At 44.9% G+C, this 23,239-nt stretch overlaps 1 protein-coding gene across 1 annotated transcript; it reads left to right on the forward strand.

The window, feature by feature from the left end:
* Positions 1–72: 72 nt before the first annotated feature.
* CUNH9orf43 (chromosome unknown C9orf43 homolog) lies at positions 73–18,736 on the forward strand. Its single transcript, XM_032418987.1, has 15 exons — positions 73–236; positions 1,921–2,028; positions 3,244–3,443; positions 3,545–3,695; positions 7,174–7,252; positions 9,269–9,369; positions 10,973–11,039; positions 11,748–11,911; positions 13,461–13,611; positions 14,005–14,065; positions 14,360–14,409; positions 14,637–14,724; positions 17,287–17,366; positions 17,994–18,060; positions 18,270–18,736. The coding sequence occupies exons 3-15, from the start codon at positions 3,293–3,295 to the stop codon at positions 18,605–18,607; spliced, it is 1,548 nt and encodes a 515-aa protein (XP_032274878.1). The 5' UTR covers positions 73–236; positions 1,921–2,028; positions 3,244–3,292; the 3' UTR covers positions 18,608–18,736.
* The last annotated feature ends 4,503 nt before the right edge of the window (positions 18,737–23,239 follow it).

Genomic DNA, 23,239 nt, shown 5'->3' on the forward strand with positions numbered 1-23,239 from the left:
GCGCCGCTGCCTGGCAACGGCGCTGCCTGGCGGCTAGCGCGGGAGACGGAGGCGTGGACTGAGCGGACGGGGCGGGGCTCCTTCCGACGTGGGGCGGTGCCCCGCCTCCTCTCCCAGGCGGCCCGAGGGGTCACGTTTGCCGAGTGGTTTTGGCTTTCTTGCAGTTTGGCGTGCCCTTTGGTAGCGCGGGCCTCCGAGGCCGAACTCTTCCACGTCCCTCTTCTGGAACGAAGCGGGTATCTTTTTTCAATTCTGCGGGACCTGATGTTCATCTTTAATCTTTTCACGCCTCCCAAATTTGTAATAATCGCATTAAGGATAATTGTCCCCTAGAATTGTTGAACGCAAACTCCTTTGCCAGTACAGCGCTAACGCTGGCGACATAGAAATGGGCACAAGTAGACCTCGGGCCTCAATTCGGGCTGGTCAGGTAACGAAAGGGCAGCAAGCAGCCGGTTGTAAGGATAACGCGACATTGCATTCCATTAAAAAACGAACCCTGTTAAAATTGTATTTGTATTTTTCAGTTCATTGACTTACGCATCATACATATTTCGCAGTCAAAAGCTTTAGCATGGTTTTGCAGTGGCTCTTAAGTTGTATCATTTTCATGTTATGTAGGTAGAAATTGTCTTCGATCCCACTGAGCGAGCACGAATGCTTTTTTTTCTTGAAACATGCTGTCTCACGTCACCCTTAATTTTCCTGCTTTTTAAAAAAGAAAATTATTTATTTTGAGTAGTTTCTACAGGCAACGTAGGGCTGGTGCTCATGACCAGAGTTCAAGAGTCACATGTTCTACCTACTGAGCCAACCAGGCAACCCAATTTTCCAGCTTTTGACAGAGACATGAGTACAGAGAAATTCTTCCCTATTAGGAGAAAAACAACAGCAAACACGGTGATAAACGGCAACTGAAACTGCATTAGTTAGAGATTATAGGGTTTGTTGAGAGAACTCTCCATTTGGAGAGAACAGTTCTGGTTTAAAGATACCAGGAGACACTCCTCTCCATCCAGTTGCTGTCTAGTTGGAATTGGGACCCCTGTGTTGTCAGATATTTTGATTTTTTTTTTTTTTAATTTTATTATGTTATGTTAGTCACCATACAGTACATCATTAGTTTTTGATGTAGTGATCCATGATCCATTGTTTTCGTATAACACCCAGTGCTCCATGCAGTACGTGCCCTCCTTAATACCCATCACCGGGCTAACCCATCCCCCCACCCCCTCCGCTCTAAAACCCTGTTTGTTTCTCAGGTCCATAGTCTCTCATGGTTCATCTCTCCCTCCAATTCCCCCCGCCCATTTTTCCCTTCCTTCTCCTAATGTCCTCCATGTTATTCCTTATGTTCCACAAATAAGTGAAACCATATGATAATTGACTTTCTCTGCTTGACTTATTTCACTTAGCATAATCTCCTCCAGTCCTATCCATGTTGATGTAAAAGATATTTTGATCTTTAAGAGGAGTCATAAATCTGAATACTGTGGACTATTTCCACTTAAAAAAGTGGCTCAAAGTGTAGGCCAAACAAAACGAGTCATAGGGCAGGTGCGATGCCATACCAATAATTCATTATTTTTGGTTTAATTTATAAGTTCTTTAGAACAGGGACTTATTTTGTTCATTACTGTTCTCTATGCCTGCAACACGTCCCGTCACATATTTGGTAGTCAATAAATGTGTTGAATAAAAGGAAGAAGAAATGGATACTGTCCTTAAAAAGGGGACCTAATGTCCACCTTTAATCTTTTCACCCCTCCCAACTTTGTAATAATTGCGTTAAGGACCAGGTGGTAGTGATTGCCTAAAATATTTCTAGAGACAGAAAGATAATGCTATTTATTGAGCCCCTATCACGTATCATACATAAAAGTACGTTATTTCTCTTAATGCTTCCACAATCCTACTTAGGGATTTCCTGTCCCCTCTTTATATGAGGAAACAAGCTGAGAGACGTGAAATCACTTGCCTACGACCGTACAGCCAGTAAATGAAAAGCCAGAGGCCTCTGATGTAACTGTAAGTCTACTGATCTACTGTTTGAGCAAACCTATTCATTTCTGGTGGGTATTTAAGCTGCCTGTATGAGAATTGGAGCATATTGCAAAATGAAGCATATTTTCCAAAGGTGTGAACCATCTAAAGCCATCTCAAGTACTTCTGTGATTATATTAGTTCTGATTTGATAAGGCTTTTTAGAGATGATGGTGTCTTCTCCCTAATGATTAATGAAGGGGAAAAGGAAAGGATGCTAATACTTATTTTGAACTATATGCCAGAACTTTTTAAAAAAATATTTATTTATTTGAGAGAGAGAGCATGATAGAGTGAACACAAGCAGGGGGGAAGGGTAGAGGCAGAGGGAGAAGCAGACTCCCCGCTGAGCAGGAAGCCCGACGTGGGACTCAATCCCAGGACCCTGAAATCATGACCTGAGCCAAAGACAGATGCTTAACCGACTGAGCCACCCGGGCGCCCTTTTAATATCCAGACCTTTTAATATCCATTAACTAATCTTTGTAATGATCCTGTGAAACAGGCTTATCCTCATTTTGCAGATGAGGAACCTGTAGCTCAGATTGCTTAAGACCCAGGTCACTCAGCTACTAAATGGCCAAGTAGGAGACTTTATGAAGTTAGTCTGCTCCAAAAACTCTTGCCACTCTACTTCATACTGAGATGTTTTCATACTTGGTTGTTATCCAGTTTTTTAAAAAATTTTAATTATAATATGGTCAACATATAGTGTTATAGTAGTGTCAGGTGTACAATATAGTGATTCAACAGTTTTATACATTTCTCAGTGATCATGACAATAAGAACACTCTTTATCCCCATCACCTGTTTCACCCTCCCCCCCTCCCCCCCCCACCTTCCCTCTAGTAACCATCAGTTTGTTCTCTATAGTTGAGGGTCTGTTTTCTGGCTTGTATCTTTTTTTCTTTGTTTTGTTTCTTAAATTCCACGTGAGTGAGATCATATGGTATTTGTCTTTTCTCTGATTGACTTATTTCACTGAGCTATACCCCCAGCTCCATCCACGTTGTCGCAAATGGCAAGATTTCATTCTTTTTAATGACTGAGTAGCTTGTTACCCAATTCTTAATTATCCTGTGACCATCATTTATGTATGTGGGTTCAACAGAAATATTTTATGCTTTGAGTCCAAATTAAGATCTGGACTGCATGGCTGATGTATAATACACTCTAATTGTGTGGTTTTTGTTACTTTAGAGGGCTAGAAAGCTGCAAGATTGGCTTTTGTCCTAAACCATTTGTAGCTATGGACTTACCAGATGAGAGCCAGTGGGATGAAACCACCTGCAAGTTGGCCATTTGTCAGCATCCACAATGCTGGGCCACGATCCGCCGTATTGAGAGGGGCCACCCTCGAATCCTGGGCTCCCCCTGTAAAACAACTCCAAATGATGAAGGTGAATTAGTCAGCCCTGCTTCTTCCTTACAAGATCCTTGAACTATTTCTGTTTGGCTCCTTTTGACAGATTACATGTTTTCTTCCGTTCTGTTTTCTCAGACAAACTCCCCGTGCTCACCATTGTAAACATGGCAGATTCCTGCATCCAAGCCAAGAGACATGCTCATCATCATTTATCAGGATTTACCTTCACCAAACCTCCCTCTTTACTGTGTCCAGGTTCAAAGCTTGACTCCAAATTCCAAGGCAGGTAAATTATCATGGAATCTTCCATTATTAGCCTCCTATCTCAAAATTCTGGGTTGATTTCCTTTACCCATGTAGTAGACTTTGAGAAAGCTGGATTAAAACTAAAACACCAGTTCAGTTAGAGAAATGGTGACAAGGCAGTGGGAAACAAAAGGAAAGCATTATCTGTGTTGTAGGAGTTGCTAAAATAGAGATGTATTAGTTTGCTAGGGTCACTGTAACAAAGTACCCTCGACTGTGTGGCTTAAACAACACAAATTTATTTTTTCACAGTCTAGGGGTTAGAAGTTCAAGATTAAGGTGTTGATAGAGTTGTTTTCTTCTGAACCCTTTCTTCTTGGCTTGTAGGTGGCCATTTTCTCCCTATGTCTTAACATGGTCTTCCTTCTGTGTGTCTTTGTCCTAATTTCCTCTTTTTTTTTTTTTTTTTTAAAGATTTTATTTATTTGAGAGAGAGAGAGAGAGAAGCATGTGTGGGAGGAGGGGCAGAGGGAGAAGCAGACTCCCCGCTGAGCAGGGAGCCCAGTGGATGTGGGGCTCAATCCCAGGACCCCGAGATCATGACCTGAGCCCAGTGCAGACGCTCAACTGACTGAGCCACCCAGGCATCCCATCCTCTTCTTTTTTTTAAAAAAGGTTTTATTTATTTGTCAGAGAGAAAGAGAGAGAGAGCACGAGCATAAGCAGGGGGAACGGCAGGCAGAAGGAGAAGCAGGCTCTCCACTGAGCAGGGAGCCCGATGCGGGACTCGATCCCAGGACCCTGGGATCATGACCTGAGCTGAAGGCAGACGCTTAACTGACTGAGCCACCCAAGCATCCCATCCTTGTCTTTTTTTTAAGTTTTTAATTTTAATTCCAGGATAGTTAACACGGAGTGTTATATTGGTTTCAGGTATATGATAGAGTGATTCAGCCATTCTTTATGTTAGTCACTGCTCATCATAAGTGTTTCTTAATCTCTTAATTTCCTCTTTTTAATAAGAACACCAGTCATGTTGGATTAGGGCCTGTCTGTATGACTTCATTTTACCTTAATTACCTCCTTAAAGACCCTATCTCCAAATACTGAGGGACTCAAACTCTGAGGTATTGACGGTTAGGATTCAGTGTAAGAATTTGGGGGGCACAATTCAGCCCACCACGGGGGGTATCTCATCAGCCTCTGCAGGTCGTCAGAACACTGTGTCCACACACACTATCTTTCTTATCCTTTATTTTTAGGTATGAAACTATTTGTAAGCTTTCGAAGGCAGAAGCAATGGTTTCCTTTTGAATCTCCTACAAAGCCTAGGCATACAGTTAGTGCTTGTTGATACGGGAAACTAAGGGACTGGGATCTACAGAAAACTTAGACTTGTAACATTTAGAACTCCTGTGGTTTGGAACCAAGGCATGCCTAGTGGCCCTTGTACTGGTTCCTTTTCTCCCGTTTGATGTAAAGCAGCCTTTGGTGGTTTCCTTTGGCTAAAGACAGTATGGGAAAGGGTAGGACTGCTTTCTGGTTCTCTAGGACTTGAACCTTGGGAAGAAGGTGGCTTCTCCCAGTCAGGTCCTATGAAGGCAAAGACCATGACCTCATTCGTGTAGTCACTCATTGAATTTACAAATGTATTTTAGTGGGGACCACTTTGCTGGGCTCTGGGGAGTCAGTGATAAACAAGATACAGTCTTTACCCTCAAAGGGCTTTCAGCCTCGCTGGGGAGGACAAGAACTGTCCCGTGTGATGAGCGCGATGAGAGGGGCCCCCCTGGGGGTGTGGAAGCACATGGGAAGGGTTCCTCACCCAGGGCACTGTCCTCTGTGGACGTGGAACCTGTGCCTATATACTGAAGTGTGAGCAGTCTGGCGAAGTGGGGGTTGCAGATGGGAGGTGGCCATGAGGAGAGTTCTGGACTGCGGAAAGAACGTATGCCAAAGCCTGGAGGCAAGAGGAAGTTCTTTAGATGTCAGGAGAAGGGCTCATTGTGCGTGGAACATAGAGCAGGAATGGGGGAGTGGTCAGAGCTGAGGCTCGGGAGGTGGAGTAAAAAGCAGTGGCCTACGGCATGGGAATCAGCCTAGGGAGTTGGGTCTTTATCTTACACTTCTTCGCCATATTTATTCATTCCTACACTTAACATGGCTTTTAAAAAAATATAGTAACAAGTGATATGAAAATGTAAGGGGACAGTATTCCTTTTTTTTTTATTGTGGTAAATATACATAGTGTGAAATTTGCCATTTTAATCGTTTCTAAGTGTATAATTCTGTGGCATTAAATACATTCATAGTGTTGTTTCACCACCATCCATTTCTAGAACTTTTTCATCAACTCAAACAAGAACTCCTTACCCATTGAACAGTAACTCCCCATTCCCTCCTCCCTCCAGCTCTTGTTAATGTCTATTTTACTTTCTGTCTGTATGAATTTGCCTATTCTAGGTACCTCATATAAGTGGAATCCTACAAAATTTGTCCTTTTGTGTTTAGCTTCTTCTTTTTTTTTTAAAGATTTATTTATGTATTTATTTGACAGAGAGAGACACAGCAAGAGAGGGAACACAAGCAAGGGGAGTGGGAGAGGGAGAAGCAGGCTTCCCGCAGAGCAGGGAGCCCTATGGGGGGCTCAATCCTAGGACCCTGGGATCATGAGCTGAGCCGAAGGCAGATGCTTAAGGACTGAGCCGTTGTTCTCAGTGCTGGTCCATCCCAAGGGTGCTACAGCACGGGGCTCCTAAGGAGGGAAGCCATGCCAATTAATGAGAGAATTTGCCCCAGTTAATGTTCGTGGTGTGACAACAAAGAGAAGAGATCCCTTTCAGCAGAGTGGTGATGTTTCTATTTTTTTTTTTTTTTAAAGACTTTATTTATTTATTTGACAGAGACACAGCAAGAGAGGGAACACAAGCAAAGGGAGTGGGAGAGGGAGAAGCAGGCTTCCCCCCGAATCAGGGAGCCCAATGCGGGGCTCGATCCCAGGACCCTGGGATCATGACCTGAGCCAAAGGCAGACGCTTAACGACTGAGCCACCCAGGCGCCCCTTAGCTAGCTTATTTCACTTAGCATAATGGCTTCAAGTTTCATCAATATTGGAGCATATATCAGAATTGCATCCCTTATTAAGGCTGAAAAATATTCCATTGTGTGTAAATACTATGTTTGGCTTATTTAACATGCTTTGAACATCTACATCAAGGGTTACTCAGTCAACTTTTATTGATAGTGCCATAACTGTCTGTAGTTGGAGAGGGGCATAGGCTCTGAATTCAGTTTGATGCAACAAATAGTTGTGGAGTGTTTACAGTGTACAGTGTCTGGGAGCTGTTCCATAACAAAGAAACACAACTTAAGGACATGGGGACACCCTACATTCATTCGGTAAGTATTAAGCCCCAGGTCTTCTGTGGATAAGCAGAAGACTTTTCCTCAGAGCACTAACTGCCATCCCCGTAGCTCTTTTGTATCTCTGTGTCATGTTTGGAAACTCATTTTTTAGGCCTCGGGAAGATTTACCTGACAAAGATTTAATCGACCATCCTGATAGATCTCCTAAAGTAAATCACAGATTAAAAAAGGTACTTCTTCAGCATTTTCTCTTTACTAGTGGGAATAAAATACTTGCCTCTGTATACCATTCAGGATGACTATGATCTGAATAATGACAATGATAACTATCTAATATTGGGCCCTTACGTATATGCTGGGCTTTGTACTAATGCCTTTACGTGCTATACTGTCTCCAGAAATCCCAGACGCCAGTGGGATCGATGGTAAGACTTTTCTGTCTGTATCCTGCAAAGAGCATGTTCAGCTACTAAGTAAACCCTGTCATCTCATAATATGGGGAAATTAGAATGCTGGACTGTCACACCTAAAATGTGCCTTCAGGTCATCTATTCTGATGACTATCAAACTTTTTAGCTGCTATGACCTACAGTAAAAAATACATTTTGCAACAAAATAGCATAAAACAATCCTTACCATAATTATGAGTGATGCACTCTGATATTTTCTGTCCTATTCTATTTTACTTTTTTTTTTTTTTAAGACTGAGAGAACACGCATGAGCAGGGGAGGGACAGAGGGAGAGGGGGAAAGAATCCTAAGCAGGCTCCACACTCAGCACTCAGCGAGGAGCCCAATGCGGGGCTCAATCTCACGACCCTGAGGTCATGACCTGAGCCAAAATCAAGAGTCAGACGCAGGGCTGCCTGAGCCACCCAGGCGCCCCTCTATTCTACTTCTAAGCAATGTAGGCTACAGGTCACAAAATTTGATCCCGTGACCTATGAATTAGTTGCAGTTGCAATTGAAGAACATTACTGTGGTCCGTCTCTTATGTCTTGCAGTTGAGAAAACTGAGGCCCAGATAAGGAAGTGATTTGCTAAAGCACATAGCTAGTTAGAGGCCGAGCTAAATTAGAGTTTAGGAGGAAAAGCCCTTCTACTTATCTACAATAAAGAGAGATTTACTCTTCTTTGCAATCTTACGGATGCCTTTTATTTTTTTCAAGAGATACTTTACCTTTCACTATCACATGGTGGAGAGTATAAGGGACAGAGAGAGGGTAGATGTGTTTGAATGGATGAATGAACAAATCACTCTCCTCTTTGACCTCTTTAGAACAAGGGGTTAGATTAAATTCGTTTTAAGATAATTATTTGAATAGCTAGTACTTGCAAATGGTTCAAAATTCAAAAAGCATAAAAGGGTTTACAGTGCAAAGAAGTCTCCCCTAGTCCCCCAAGCCCTTCAGTTCCTTTTCATAGGACAACGCTATTTTTAAAAAAATTTATTTATCTCTTAGGGTCGGGGAAGTGAGCACGCAAGCAGTGGGGAAGGGCAGAGGGGGAGAGAGAGAATCTCAAGCAGATTTCCTACTGAGCTCAGGAGCTCGGAGCCCGAAATGGGGCTCAATCCCAGGACCCTGGGATCATGACCTGAGCCAAAATCAAGATTCGGTCACTTAACTGAGCCACCCAGGCGCCCCACAGCAATATTTTTATTAGTTTTTGTTTTTGTTTTTGTTTTCTCGTTCCCTGTATCCTACCAGGGGTAGGGACTAGATCATTTATAAGGTTTCCTTGAGCACCACTGTTCTAATATCTTAAATGTCTGAACGTGAAAAGTGTTGTGAACTTAACTTTTATGTAGATGCCTTTAATTATAGACAGGCGGTAAAAGCAGAAAACTGGCTTCTGTCCCTACCAGTTCCCTCCCAGTTCCCAAATTGTGTTATCTGCAGGGGATCTAAGTGTTTGGAGTGGAGTAGGCAGAATGAGTGCATTCCCTTAGGCAAACCCCAAGTTCCCCTCTAGGGGGTATGGGGTGGGGAGTTGCTAAATGATGTCACAGGGAGGCAGAGGAGACTAGTCACTTAAAATGCTCACTCTTGCAGAGTACTGTACTGGTGTCTGGTTTCTTAGGGCATTGTTATGAAGACAATCTGGGGATGAGAAATGTCTTTTTGTCATCTTCTGCACCAGCATACCCTTTCCATCAGCATGATAATTCAGTTCTTAGCCTGTTCTGAATACCATCAGGAGCTGGTGCCTTCAAGCCACATACAGGCTTTCCATCTTTCTCTTAGCTTTCAGTGCTGAATTTGAATGAGACCCACCTTCCCAGCCCTCAAGATGTTAGAAATATGGTTGTAATCTGGATCCCAGAACAACCAGAGAGGCATGTGAGGTGAGTGTTGTGTCTAGAACTTGGGAGCCTTCCGCCCTTACGTTCTGCAAGTCCCTCCTGCCCTGCGCAGGCCTCCTATTTGTGATCTCCTTTTTAGCCACTTCATTGCAAGTAACAGGAGGCCAACTAGAGAAGAAGGTCACGGTCTCTTGTATTTGCTTCCTGCTTCACGGGGGTTCTACTTAATGCACTTTGTGCTTCCTGCGTTGGGGCTTCTCTACATCAGATCCTACATGGCATTAAATAACAGGCAAGATAGGGCCTGTGGGTTTGTGAGGGCTAAGAAACAGACGCTTCCTGACGATCAGTTTTTCTATTTCTTCTTTTTAAAAGATTTTATTTATGTGTTTGAGAGAGAGAGATAGCGAGAGAGAACACAAGCAGCGGGGAGGGAACACAAGCTGTGGGGAAGGACACAGGGAGAGGGAGAAGCAGACTCCCTGCTGAGCAGGGAGCCCCGTGCTTGCCGGGCTTGATCCCAGGACCTGAGATCATGACCTGAGCTGAAGGCAGGTACTTAACAGACTGAGCTACCCAGGCGCCCCTATCAGTTTTTCTTATTAGCCATCCCCAGCTAGTGAAAACATTTTGAGTGAAGCGCGTGAATCTTTGGTCCCAGCCCCAAGGCCTAGCGCAGTGGCACAAGATGAATAGCCTGTAGGACTTGTGTACAAAGCAGAAGGGTCACTGGGTGAGGGCCCAAGGGCTTGATAATACTGATAACCACTGGAAGAAGGTGTTTGGTTTTTCTTTCATGAATGCTAAGGCTTTTGGATTCTTGTTAAGTGACTATGTGATAGGATGTGATTTAAGAATTTCTTCTTACTTGATTTTTTAATTATCCTGTCAGTGCTTATGCGTGTGTATATATATATATATATATATATACACACATATATATATATATATGTATATATATATGATATAAACAAAAAACTCCTAGAGGTTTACTTCCTTTCGTGTAAAAAAAAGCCCAGATTTGGGTGGATCAGGTCTAGTACCTCAGCTCCATGTGTTCATCAGAAACCAGAACTCCTTCGGGCTCTCTGGTCATCATCCTTAGCCCATGGCTTTCATTTTCTAAGGTGTCTCATGGGGGCTTTGAAGGTCTAAGTTGACGGCTAGTGCTCCAGCCATCATATACATGTTCCAGGCAAGGAGGTGGAAGATGATGGAGCAAAAAATACTTGAGCACCTCCTCTATGCTAAGCAGTGAGAATCTAGTGAAGAACCAAATAGACTTGCTCCCTGTCCTCCTAGAGTCTTGTGGTGGTGGTGGTGGGGGGGGGGGTGGGAGGGGTGGGTGGGCTGGGATTCAGGCTTTACAAACATCACCATACCGAAGTATATAATTACTAATTTGGATTAATGCTATGAAAGCAAATAACTGGGTTGTAGGAGAGAATGGCAGGGAACCTAATGTAGATGTGAGGTTAGGTCTTGTTTCTCACAGCTTCTGGTCAGTTGGTTCCTCCAGGCTTCCAAGCAGCCATCTTTGAGTACTGAAGAGAGGATAGAAATCTCCATGGTCATCATTCACAAATACCCTTGGTGCTTCTGTTTGAGATGTCTGGGAATAAATTGTGGTTGTTCTTATTTCAAGTCCAGCTGAGAAGAAGCATATTCTTCCCAGCCAGGACTGGATGAAGAGAAGAATGAAATCTACAGAGGTAAGTTTGATGTTTTGGTCAAACCTTTATGAGATTACTCTGTAGAATTTTGTTTTCCTTTCAGGTACTTTCCCCCTTCCCGCATTCTTTTTAAATGAATAAAACTTGCAAAAGAAAACCCCTTTTAAGGAATAATTACCAAAGCATTTTCTATTGAGAGACTCTCTTCCCTACCCACTCCCTGTAGGAAGGTGAGGAGCATCTTGAAGAAAAGTTAGGAGGAAGCCTTGGATATTCAGGGGGAGTTTTTGACAAATTCCTGGTGTGATAGAAAGAGAGCTTCAGTGGACTAGGGGTTATAATGGACTTGGGTTTCTCATCCTTATGCCACCACTTATGGGTAAATGTAACCTTGGGTAAGTAACAGAGCTGGAAGGTTGCTACAACCATGAGAGTAGTGTCTTGGTCCACTTTGTTCATTGCTGAATCCCCAGTGTGAGCCCTGCACCTGGCACATAGTTGGCCAATAAATACTTGTTCAGTTTTGCTCAGTGAATGAATTAATAACCTTTTTGGGAAAAAAACCAAAGCAATGAATCCCTGTATGATCTGAATTCAACAATGGGGTGGGGAGCCAGAGAGGGAAAATATGGTGGCCTTCATAGTGCAAAGGAGGGGTTGCTGCTGGGAGTTTGGCATGCCAGGGTTATGTTGGGAGGCTGGAATGTTGATGGGAAGGAGTGGCACTTTCCATTGTTGCTTTTCTAGAAAGACAGTTTTCGCTGTGGAAAGCAGAAAACAGAAACACAGCTGGGACTTCCAGGGATGATTGTGCCTCCCCCCTCACCAGTACACTTTTTTGAGCAACTAAACGCAGAGTCCATACCTTTCTGGAACCAATTTGACATGTTACCTCAGGATCTACTGAAGGAGTAAGTATCATGTAAGCCTGTGAGAGAGCCAGAGGACCTGCCCTTCTCTGAAGCAGAGAAGGCACTAAGTCGCATGCTCTTCCTGAGTAAGGAGGGGAGAAGAACTGTCCCCTCTGCTTGTTCAGTGAGTTCGGAGACTTACCAATGTACAGTGATGACGGTAATGGCCACCATTTATCAAGTACTTACCACTTGCCAGGCCCTGCGCTATAGAAGCGCATTACGTCTATTCTCTTGTTTTGTTTTGTTTTTCAGATATACAGTCATCTTTATTATAATTCATAAATACATTATAAACAGACCTGGATCTTTAATAAGACACACTTAGGATCTGATAGGCTTCTGTTTTCCACTCAGTTATGTAGTTAGAAAACCCAGTTTACTTGAGAATGGTAGAAGTAGTGTCTTAGTTTCCTTAAGAGAAGTTTTCTCCTCATAGGCATCCTGGAATCTTTGGGCTTGTGGGTCAAAAGACCAGACTGTTTTAATAGACATGCCCATGTTCAGTGCTGTCTGCATTCCTCAAATTTCAATGGGCGCCTGTCCTATAGAACATTCAACTTGTTCCCCAAATTTAGTATAAAGTGCAGTTTTAAAAAGGGGTCAAGGGGCTCCTGGGTGGCTCAGTCGTTAAACGTCTGCCTTCGGCCCAGGTCATGATCCCAGGGTCCTGGGATCAAGCCCCACATCAGGCTCCCTGCTCAGCGGGAAGCCTGCTTCTCCCTTTCCCACTCCCCCTTCTTGTGTTCCCTCTCTCACTGTCTCTCTCTCTGTCAAATAAATAAATAAAATCTTTAAAAAAAATAATAAAATAAAAATTAAAAGGGTCAAATGTGCCCAAGCTTCCAGGCTTATCCTATAAAAACAGCATTTATCATTCACTTTACCAACTCTCCCTGCCAAATAAAGGACCCCAAAGGATAAGTGTCAACCGCCAATGTTAGGTGAGGCTCCTCTTCTCTTCTCAAATCAATTTATTTGGAATCCTGAGCAATCACAGCCAACTTCAATGGAGGGCTGCAATCTCTCTCAAAAAGCCTATTTTCTTATTTGAACTTCTACTAGGCACTATTACTCTCTTCTTCTCCTTCTCCTCCTTCTCCTTTTTCTTTTTAAAGTAAGCTCTATGCTCAACAAGGGGCTTGAACTCATGACTCTGAGATCAAGAGTTCCATACTCCGCTGACTGAGCCAGCCAGGAGCCTTCACTCTCTTCTTTTTATAAACGAGTTATGGATAAGTGGGAGGTAGAAGGGAAGTGTGGTTTGGAGTGAGACAGCCTTTGGATTTTGCATTGAAACTTCCCAGTTTTGTGCATTTGGGTAATTTATCTAGCATCTTTATGCCTCATTCCCTCGTTTGCAAAATGGGGATAAGAACGCCTGTCCTCAGCTAATTGAAAGCTGTTGCCCGATGAGCACCTATTGGCATAGGCCTTTTTAGGCCCACAGTGGAAATTTATTCAAATTTGGAGCCCTTTCCATCCCTTTTTCCTCAGCCACGCTCTCCAAGAAGAACTGTTGCTGACTGGCTGTCTCTGTCCCCTCCAGCCTCTTACCTGACGAAGGGAAAACCATGCCTTCCCTGGAGATGAAGACACAATTGGCCATGATGAAGAAGAAAGCTCCCCTGGAAAAGAGCCGACCTGACAGTGCCATTTCTGCTAAGATGTTCTTATCCATACACCGTCTCACCCTGCAGGTGAGAGCTAGGGAGCCTCGGAGACAGAGGTCTAGATGCAAATCCAAACTCATTTCTCTTCAAGGCTGGAGGAGTTGACGTTTTCTTTCTTCTTTCTGTCTACCCTTCCACGCTGGACCCAAGCCTCACAGAAGGGCTGGGCTATATGTAGGCGAAAGCAAAGCACGGGGAGGGGTTTGAGGAACATTCTCTGTTTCTCCTGCACTTTGTTCCCCGCTCTGGTTCCTCTCTCCAGAGCCCTGCTACAATGCTGCACACACCTGGTTCTCAAACAGTGCTCGTTGGCTATGTGGGTACCTACCTGCATTTGAAGGGTATGTCTTGGGAAAAGGAAACACCTTCAGTAGAGCTTTTCCTCTTCTTTGTCTTTTCTTTCTTTCTTTTTTCCTCCAGAGACCAGCATTGAGATATCCTAAACATCTGAAGAAATTATATTACACCCCGAACATAGAAGGTAGGTTTTCTGGTGGATCTGGCCAGATCCTCAGGTACTGTCCCCCCCGGCAGCCCACAGTTCTCATACTTGGTCTGGGTCCCAGTTTGTTATGTTTGTGGCCACAGTCATACAAGATCCCGTGTAGAACTCGGGAAACTGCCATTTCAGGAGGCAGCCCCCCTCCCCCACCACAAAAGGCTTGGTTCTGACAGAGCGGGTGTCACCATTGTGGAGCAGGGCCCAGCAAGCAGCCCCCGGGGAAGGTGGGCAATGTCAGGGAGAAGAGGATTGAGCCAGTGCTCTGGTCACCAGGTCACAAGAAGCAGCAGCAGAGGAAGGTGAAAACCCCACCGAAGAGACAGGTAGAGTGGCCATGAGGGAAGCCGGAGGACCAGCTGGGACGGGCCACGGGGTGCAACCTGGAATGGGAAGGGGTGGATGAGGTGCGAGTCTCCCTGTTCTCCGTCTGGTTCTAGATACAGAGTTACTGTCTGCTTGCAGACACTAACTTCCTTCTTTTAGACTCTTTTTGAAACGTTTTCTTCACTTCCAAAGGTCCTAATTCAGTTCCTCCTCATGTGGGTTTCAGGAGGCTAAAAAGAAATCCAAGAGTGATCCAGGGAGCCAGGACATTTTGCATAAATGTTCGGGTGCCGTGGTGTGTGGCCCACGCTATGGTAAGGAGAATATGGGTTTGGGAGGGATGGGATCTCAGGACGTAGCTGAGGACGGGAAAAGCCGGACACGTCTGTCATTTTGGGACCTGCCTTCATTAGGCATTCACAATTCTGCTCGGAATGTTCTGGCTTGGCTGGGCTGCCGTGCATCATCTTTCCATCAAATATTTACTAAGGAAGCAAGCTGGGCCAGATGTCTGCTTCATGTGGGTGTTCGAGAGATGACCATGAGCATGAGTCAGAGTCATTTTTCCTCAGGTCTTACTTTAGGAAAGATGGAGTGGTTTGAGAATGAAGAGCAAGCCATGAAGCAGGAAAGAGCCAGGGCCCCTGTCTGGCCCCAAGAGGGTTCTAAGGAAGCAGAGTCCAGGCTCCTTCGCTTCCCAGCCACAAGTTAGTCCCTGGAGGCTCAGGTTGAGGTCAGCACATTATCTAGACCCCTCTAGGAGGCAGGTGGCCAATTCTTGACAGGCAGTTCTTTTCCTGTGGTGTTCATGCTGAAGACCAGAATAGGTAGCTCCCCTTTTTGGAATCCTAATCATGTGCCTGAGCTGAAAGATATCCTTACCCTGGTCCCTCTGATGTTGCTCAGTTTGAGTGCAGACAAAAAGAAAGAAAGAAAGAAAGGGAGGGAGAAAGAATCCTCCTAAACCTTAGGAGCTTCTTTGGCCCTACTCAGAGTGGACCTTGTTGACTGCTTCCTCATCAGAATTCGCTCTCCCCCTCCTAGGGCAGTGAGAGGGCTCAGGTGAGATGTTTCCTCAGAAGAATGCTCCTCTCTCGGTTTATTTCCCATCCCACTGAGCTCTCAGATGCCAACAGTGGCCCCTGACCTGCAGATCTAAGAAGCTTCCTGACGTTCACATGGGAGGTAGACAAAACCAGGGCTGTAGCCCAGGGTGAGGCTGACAGGTCCAAGGTTAGCACTCCATGCAGGGTGATTAGCACTCCCCTGAATTCATTCAGGTGCTTTTCATTCCTCTTCCTGATGTCTCCAATAGGAGCAGATTTGCTTGGGTGACTGGGGTGCCTTTTTGAATTATGTTCTTGGAGCAGTGGCCTGTCCTCACTGGGTTGAGAAAGGCCTTATGAAGAGTTGATTTTTGCATTGGATCTGGAATGTGTGAGAGTCTTCCTGATACGGAAGAGAATTCCAGAAGTGGGAATAGCCTGTTCAGGTGCCTCTAGGAGGAGCATGGCTGCACAGGGAACACGGTGGTCCATCGTGGCTGTGGGTTATGAAAGAGACGGTGGTAAAGGGTCAGGCTGAAGAGGTAGGCAGTAGCTTGTATAGCTTGCTAAGATGTTTGACCATGGTCATGGTGCTCCACCCCCTGACCGCACACTGAAGTCAACTGAGGAGATTTTCTTTTTTTTCTGAGAAAGCGAGAGAGAGAGAGAGAGAGAAAGAGAGAGAGTATGAGAGTGTGAGCAGGGGCCAGAGGGAGAGGGAGAGAGAGAATCATAAGCAGGTTCCATGCCTCCAGCGCAGAGCCCAATGTGGGGCTCAATCTCATGACCCTGAGATCATGACCCTGAAATCATGACCTGACCTGAAGTCGAGTCAGATGCTTAACTGACTGAGCCACCCAAGTGCCCCAACTGAGGAGCTTTTAAAACCCAGATACCCAGGACGTACCCCACACCTATTCAATCAGAAGTTCTGGTGTTGGGACCCAGGCCTCAGTGTTTTCCAGAACTCCTATAGTGCTTCAAGTGTGCAGCTAAGGTAAGAACCAGGCTGGTAGGGAGCCAACAGAAGTGTTCAGCAAGGGAGTTCCTCGACTGGCTTTGCCTTTTTGCATAACACCTCGGGTGGCAGCTTGGAGGATGTTCTCTTCTTTTTTTTTTAAGATTTATTGATTGATTTGACACAGAGAGAGAGCCCAGGAGCACAAGCAGGGATAGTGGCAGGCAGAGGGAGAGGGAGAAGCAGACTCCCCACAGAGCAGGGAGCCCGATGTGGGGCTCGATCCCAGGACCCCGGGATCATGACCTGAGCTGAAGGCAGACCCTTAACCGACTGAACCACCCAGGCGCCCCGGAAGATGTTCATTTAGAGAAAGGGAATTGAGAAAGGACAAGATGAGTGCATTTAAGGACTAGTTGGGGAAACAGCTGATGCAGAAGAATCAGAGAACTAGGGCTTTTGGAAGGAAGGAGTTTCATTTTCAGAAGCCAGTATGGGGACATTAGGGTTGGTGCAAGAAGGTAAGAGGAGTCTTCATTAACTGAAAACATAGGGTCAGGGTTTCTTTTGCTGCTATGATGTGCAGATACCTGCCCCTTGGGTTTCTTGGAGGAACCCTAAGTCTTTTTTGTTTTTCCCTAAGTCTTTTAACATACCCTTGACCTTAATCTCAAATTCTGTGATAGATGTGGTCCCAGTCCCAGGTGAACAGAGCCACAAAGAGAACTCAGAGGCCCAACTCCCTTTCACCTCCTCTAACCTGTCTTGTCCAAGATGAGGAGTCACTTGTAGGCTAGGGGTCAACTAGAAGCCCAACAGTGGGATATGAAATAACAGTAAGAAGAGAATTGAATTGACTTCGTGGTCACTAGGTCACAGAACTCTACTAAGTCGGAAAACTGACAAAAAGCATCCACAGCGGACAAAGTCAGAAGGACCCAACTTGGAAAAGGTAAGAGCACCAGAACCATTCTGCTAGGGTCCTGTTTCTGTTACCTGTTACTGTTTAACACACCACGTCAAAGCTGAAACCACAGTGGTTGGCCGTTCCTTGGGATTCTGAGGGGTGAGTGCACAGTTTTTCTGGTGTTGCTTGATGTCACTCATGCACCTACCTTCAGCTGGCAGCTGGGGTGGGGCTGTTAGCCAAATCGTCTCAGTTCTCTTCCATGAGGTCTCTTCATTGTGCCTTGTTTGGGCTTCTTGATAGTATGGTAATCTCGTGGAAGCACTTCCTTGAGAGATGGGGCTGGAACTGGAACAATGTCACTTCTGCCACATTTCATTGGTCAAAAAACCACAAGTCCAGGGGCGCCTGGGTGGCTCAGTCATTAAGTGTCTGCCTTCGGCTCAGGTCATGATCCCAGGGTCCTGGGATCAACCCCGCATCGGGCTCCCTGCTCCGTGGGAAGCCTGCTTCTCCCTCTCCCGCTCCCCCTGCTTGTGTTCCCTCTCTCGCTGTTTCTCTCTCTGTCAAATAAATAAATAAAATCTTAAAAAAGAAAAAAAAAGAAAAAAAATCTTTTCTTTCTTAAAGTCTTGATTCAAGTTTCCTTACACTTACTCTAATGAATTTCAGGGTTCCACAAGGAGGCCACAGATGGAATACTCTGAGAATTATCTGGATTCCTTCCCTGATAAGGATGGTAAGTTACTAGGGTGGAGGGACCTTAGTAAGTCACTCAGGCCAGTGAGAGCTGAACCTATGTTGACAAGGATGGTTCACCTCCCTGGAGGCCATAGTCCTCATCCCTCAGAAGGCTCCTAAAGACACCCAGCCCTTCCTTTTCTGTCCTCCATTTGTCACAGTTGGGAGAGGGCTGCAGGTGCAGTTAATGGCTGGGTCTTCTTTTAGATCCTGAGTTATCCAAGATAGAACCCTCTAACAAGGACATCAGCGCTCAGGAAGAGGTTGTGCCGGAATCCCAAGAGAGGAGCTCAGAGGACCTCTCAGACGATACATCTAGAAGAGGGTGGAATCCTGAGCTCAAACTCCTGAGGATTCTTCAGGCCACTGATGATGAGGATGAGGAGAACCAGCTCTGTGGGTCACAGAGTGAAGAGTCGTATGGGATTTCACAGGACAGTCTTACTCCAGAGCAGGATGCTTGGAATCCCAAGGACAGTGACCTTGGACATAAGGACAGAAAGGAGAGGGGACTTCTGCTCCCGGGAGCCTTTACCAGGGCCTGACTGTAGGAATTCTGCTTTCTTCATTCACTTCTCCTTACCTCTAAAATCAGTGAGGGAGAAAAAGCCTCCCCCTTCTTAAACTGATATTGTTTCTCTTTCATTAGGGACAGAATAATTTTAGTGATTAAACACAACTGCTTAAGGAAAAGACTCATTCTGTTTCTGGGAGGAGGGGAGAGATGTTTCTGCCATGTGTTTTCTGGGTCACTTTTATCTCCCCTCTGAAGCTCTGAAAGGTTTCCAGTTACAGGAAGATGAGTTTTGGGGCACCCGGCTAGCTCATTTGGTAGAGTGTGCAATTCTTGATCTTGAGGTTGTGAGTTCGAGCCTCACATTGGGCATAGAGATTACCGGAAAAAAAAAAAGGGGGGGGGGGAGATGAGTTTGGCCTGTGGGAACCCCTACTGTGTTCTAGCTTTTCCTCTCATTCTCTGGAAATGGGTTTTTTTGGGGTTGGCACCCAATAATCACTTTCAAATAGTATATGTATTAACCTGAAAGAGTCTAAAACTCCAGCTTCTAAATTACTGAGTCTGTGGGAATGTTTCAGTGATGCTCATAAAGACTCAGAATTTCAGAGTCTCAGGGGACCTTGAATTTGGTTTTTGGAAGGATTTTTTCCCCGTGTTTTTGTCCTTAAAGTTTTTAATATTGAAAATTTTCAAAATTACCTAAAAGTCAGGAGAATAATATAGTGGAAATCTCATGTACCCAGTAGCTTAGATGCGGGCAGTGAAGGCCCCTGCCCTGGGCCCCTGGTCCGTGAGCTGCTGTCAAAGCAGCTGGAGCCCATTATTCTCACCAGTTCTGCACCCAGGGTCAGGTCTCTTTCCCAGAAGTGGGAGCTGGGTGGAAGAAGAGAGCCCAGACCATTGGTGGTACTCACTAGCACTTAGCCTCAGCTACCAGCAGCTGGGGGAGGATGAGAAATGATGACATCCTGTCCTTCCTGAGGAGACCAGCCCTCTGCCTTGGAGCTGGGAGGGGGAGCCCTGTGTTCTTGGGCAGTAGCAGTCCGGAGTCGTTTCTGTCTCACCGAAACTGGGGTGGGGACGGGGAGAGCACGGCTCTAGGGTCACATAGCAGACTCAGTTCCTACCGAGCTTTTGTAGATTCTCTTAAACAATGTGCTGTATGCTCTTAGGGCCATTTTCAGAGACATAAACATATTTTTAAAAATAATTTTCACCAGTTTCATTGGACAGCAGTCTGCAAACGTCTTACACTGTTACGCCGGAAGTAAAACTCAGGACTGGGCCTGACATCTTTTTAATTTTTTTATTTTTTAAGATTTATCTATTCATTTAGAGAGAGAGCACACAAGCGGGGCGAGGGGCAGAAGGAGAGGGAGAGACTCCCAAGCTGACTCCTTGCTGAGCTCGGAGCACGGGGCTCCATCTTTGTGAGATCATGACCCGAGCCAAAATCAAGGGTCGGCCGCTCAACCGACTGAGCCACCCAGGTGCCCCCCTGACATCTTTTTATAAGAGAAACTTATCCCTCATCAATTATTTGGTTCTGCTAAGTACAGTTTGTACAAGGAAAGCAGATTAAATGTTAAATCTTTTTTAACGTTGTCTCAAAACAGACCAAATTAGAAAGCTAAAACTGCTGCCTACTTGTTCCTTTCTCCCAAGCCAAATCAAAATTATATATGACATCATTTGTGTTACTAGACTGAACTATACTTAGCTGAATCTTGATAGTGAGAGGAATCTGAGAGGTGTCATGTGGGCTGTTTTTCTGCAAATAATTATGTCTCGAATGTACATTACATTGTAGAATGATTTGTGTGGGTTAACTTAAAAATGACACCTTTTTTCAACTCCTTGGTCTTGCCTCAGACCTGTCCACTCAGGCAAACCCAATTTCCAGTGGTCAGTAGTGAGGCTGAGGAGGGGGCAGGGCTGAGCTTTCATTTGCTCATTTTATCTGAAGACTCAAAGAGAAATTCTAACTATTACTGGTACAACTACGTACTTAGTTAAGCAACTGTCAGAAATTGGCACATTCTTTTCAGTTTCGTTGATGAGTACAAAGTTACTTTTGAATCACGACATATTTTGAATGAGAAGATGTTTGCTATTTGAACACTGGCCTTCCCAATCGCTTCTCGGCCTTTTGGCTAAGATCAAGTGTGAACATTGGCCTTCGCTTCTGTTTTCGAAGGGAGGAAAACCATTTGTGGGCTGAAACCTGTTTCTCCTCTGTTATACCAATCCCTCAAATCGCAAACAGAATTTAGGACAATATAATCTGCATGTCCCATTACAGTCTCCAAGGCAGTTTATACCCACTATTTTGGTTGGTTCTCTGGCCGACTCTATAGATAAATGTGGATTGTCTCCATTTTATAGATTAGAAGACCGAGGCTCAGAATTCAGGGCTGATGATAACTCATTCGGGGCCTTAGTGAATTAGAAAAAAAAAAGGCATCCTTTAAGACACTTTACTACCTGTTGAAAATTCTCTCAAAACAAATCTACAGTGATTACAATATGAGTGGCAACCCTAGAGTTGGTCCACAACCTTCACCATAGGACCTGGAGGGCTTACTGGAGAGGTGAAGTCATTTGCCAGAAATCTAAGGCCAGCAAGGGAAAGGGGCTGGGCTTAGAACCTAGCTCCTTGCTCCTCTCATCCACTGAACTCTGATGCCTCTCTGATTCCCTCTCTTTAATGCACGGCGGAGCCTGGGACAGTCTTCATCTGAAAGGAAGGATGAGACCACGTAGAAAAGAACTGACTGAGGGGAAGGAACCCTCATGAACACTTTGCATTAGCCTCCCAATGTTCTGAGAGAAGAGGAGCCAGGTAACTGTTGCTAACTGCCATTTCCTCACCATCTGCGCCATGGGCATCAGGAGAACTAAGGCCCAACAGCCAGGAGGCTCTAGCTAGAGTTGCTTGGAGATCCGCTTTACACATTTAAGCAGACAAGAGGTCTTAAGACTTAGCTAGTTGGAAGATTGTCCTGGATCCTTATAAAAGGCTCTGGCTTCTTCTTTTCTATCGTTCTTTGTGATCCTTACTAGTGGTAGGCCACTGTGTTTGGGTCACCATGTTTTCTGAGCACACTTCCCCATGACACCTGGCTTGGTTTGACTTGTGTGTGAAAGCAAAGTAAGTGGAAGAGTCTTCAGACTGTCTGTGTCCACAGTCTCCTCCCTGTGGGGCCAGCGATTCCTTTGTTTAGGTATTGGTCCTGACATCTGGGCTAACAGACTCTGTTCTTCATTGTTTCTGGGTTACAGTAAACTCCCTTTGATGGGATGGAGTCAGGGTTTCAGCCAGGGTAGCAGTGACCCTTAAAAAAATCCATTTTGGGGTGCCTGGGTGCCTCAGTCATTAAGCGTCTGCCTTTGGCTCAGGTCATGATCCCAGGGTCCTGGGATCAAGCCCCACATCGGGCTCCCTGCTCAGCGGGAAGCCTGCTTCTCCCTCTCACACTCCCCCTGCTGTGTTCCCTCTCTTGCTGTCTCTCTCTGTCAAATAAATAAATAAAATCTTTTTAAAAAAATCCATTTATTAAAATGTGCTTAAAGGAATTGTTTGCTAAATTAAAGACAGAAATACCTCTGGCTGTTGGATAAGAATGATTAGAGGCCCTTGGGAATCCAGGGCAATCTGGGAAAGACTTTCTAAATTGTCTCTTTCAGTTGCCAGAAGGTACCAGGGTATGAAATTATTTTGTCCTTCTGTTTATATATTTATTTAACAAATATTGAATACCTATTTCGTGTTAGACAATCGACCCCTAGATTATCTTTATAGAGAAACAAAAATTTCTGGGGAGATGAAGAGTCATTCCCGGGAAGATAGAAATTTTTCTGGATCACTTGGTGAAGTTGTTTGGGACCACTAGGTGGTGATAGTACATTGTGAAAATGATCCTCTTCCAAAACTGGAGGCCTCTGGTTCTTATTCTGGGGCCAGAATAATAAGCCAGAGATTTCCTTGTTGAGTACATGGAGAAAAAAACCCCACGTTTCACCAACGAGATATATGATACAATTTAAATGCTCTGATGAATGAATTAGTTGTTTGTTTGTTTTTTTTTGAGATTTTATTTATTTGACAGAGAGAGACACAGCGAGAGAGGGAACACAAGCAGGGGGAGTGGGAGAGGGAGAAGCAGGTTTCCCGCGGAGCAGGGAGCCCGATGCGGGGCTCGATCCTAAGACCCTGGGATCATGACCTGAGCGGAAGGCAGACACTTAACGACTGAGCCACCCAGACGCCCCTGAATTAGTTTTTCAACAATTTAGAATGTCATTGGAAGAACTATTTCAAGAGTGTGACAAATTCTGGAACATGCCCAGGGGCCTAGGATTTGGGGAAGTTGGGAGCTATTGATGATCCTGACAGTCATCAGTTGGGCAGATACAGGGAGGCAGCATTTGATGGGTAGAAATATCAAAAATTATCTGAGGGCCTTATCCTGTTTTGCATCTCCTAAATTTATCTTTTTTTTTTTTTTTTTTAAAGATTTTATTTATTTGACAGAGAGAGACACAGTGAGAGAGGGAACACCAGCAGGGGGAGTGAGAGAGGGAGAAGCAGGCTCCCTGCTGAGCAGGGAGCCCAATGCAGGGCTCAATCCCAGGACCCCAGGACCATGACCCAAGCTGA

Source organism: Phoca vitulina, unplaced genomic scaffold (assembly GCF_004348235.1).
Source record: "Phoca vitulina isolate PV1807 unplaced genomic scaffold, GSC_HSeal_1.0 scaffold21, whole genome shotgun sequence".
Lineage (NCBI taxonomy): Eukaryota > Metazoa > Chordata > Mammalia > Carnivora > Phocidae > Phoca > Phoca vitulina.

Bases quoted from the DNA above. Each gene is read 5' to 3' on its own strand.
- CUNH9orf43 (XM_032418987.1), top strand. From the start codon at position 3,293: ATGGACTTACCAGATGAGAGCCAGTGGGATGAAACCACCTGCAAGTTG. The intron at 3,444-3,544 runs GTGAATTAGTCA...CTGTTTTCTCAG, and splicing joins AACAACTCCAAATGATGAAG to ACAAACTCCCCGTGCTCACC. The intron at 17,367-17,993 runs GTAAGAGCACCA...AATGAATTTCAG, and splicing joins AAGGACCCAACTTGGAAAAG to GGTTCCACAAGGAGGCCACA.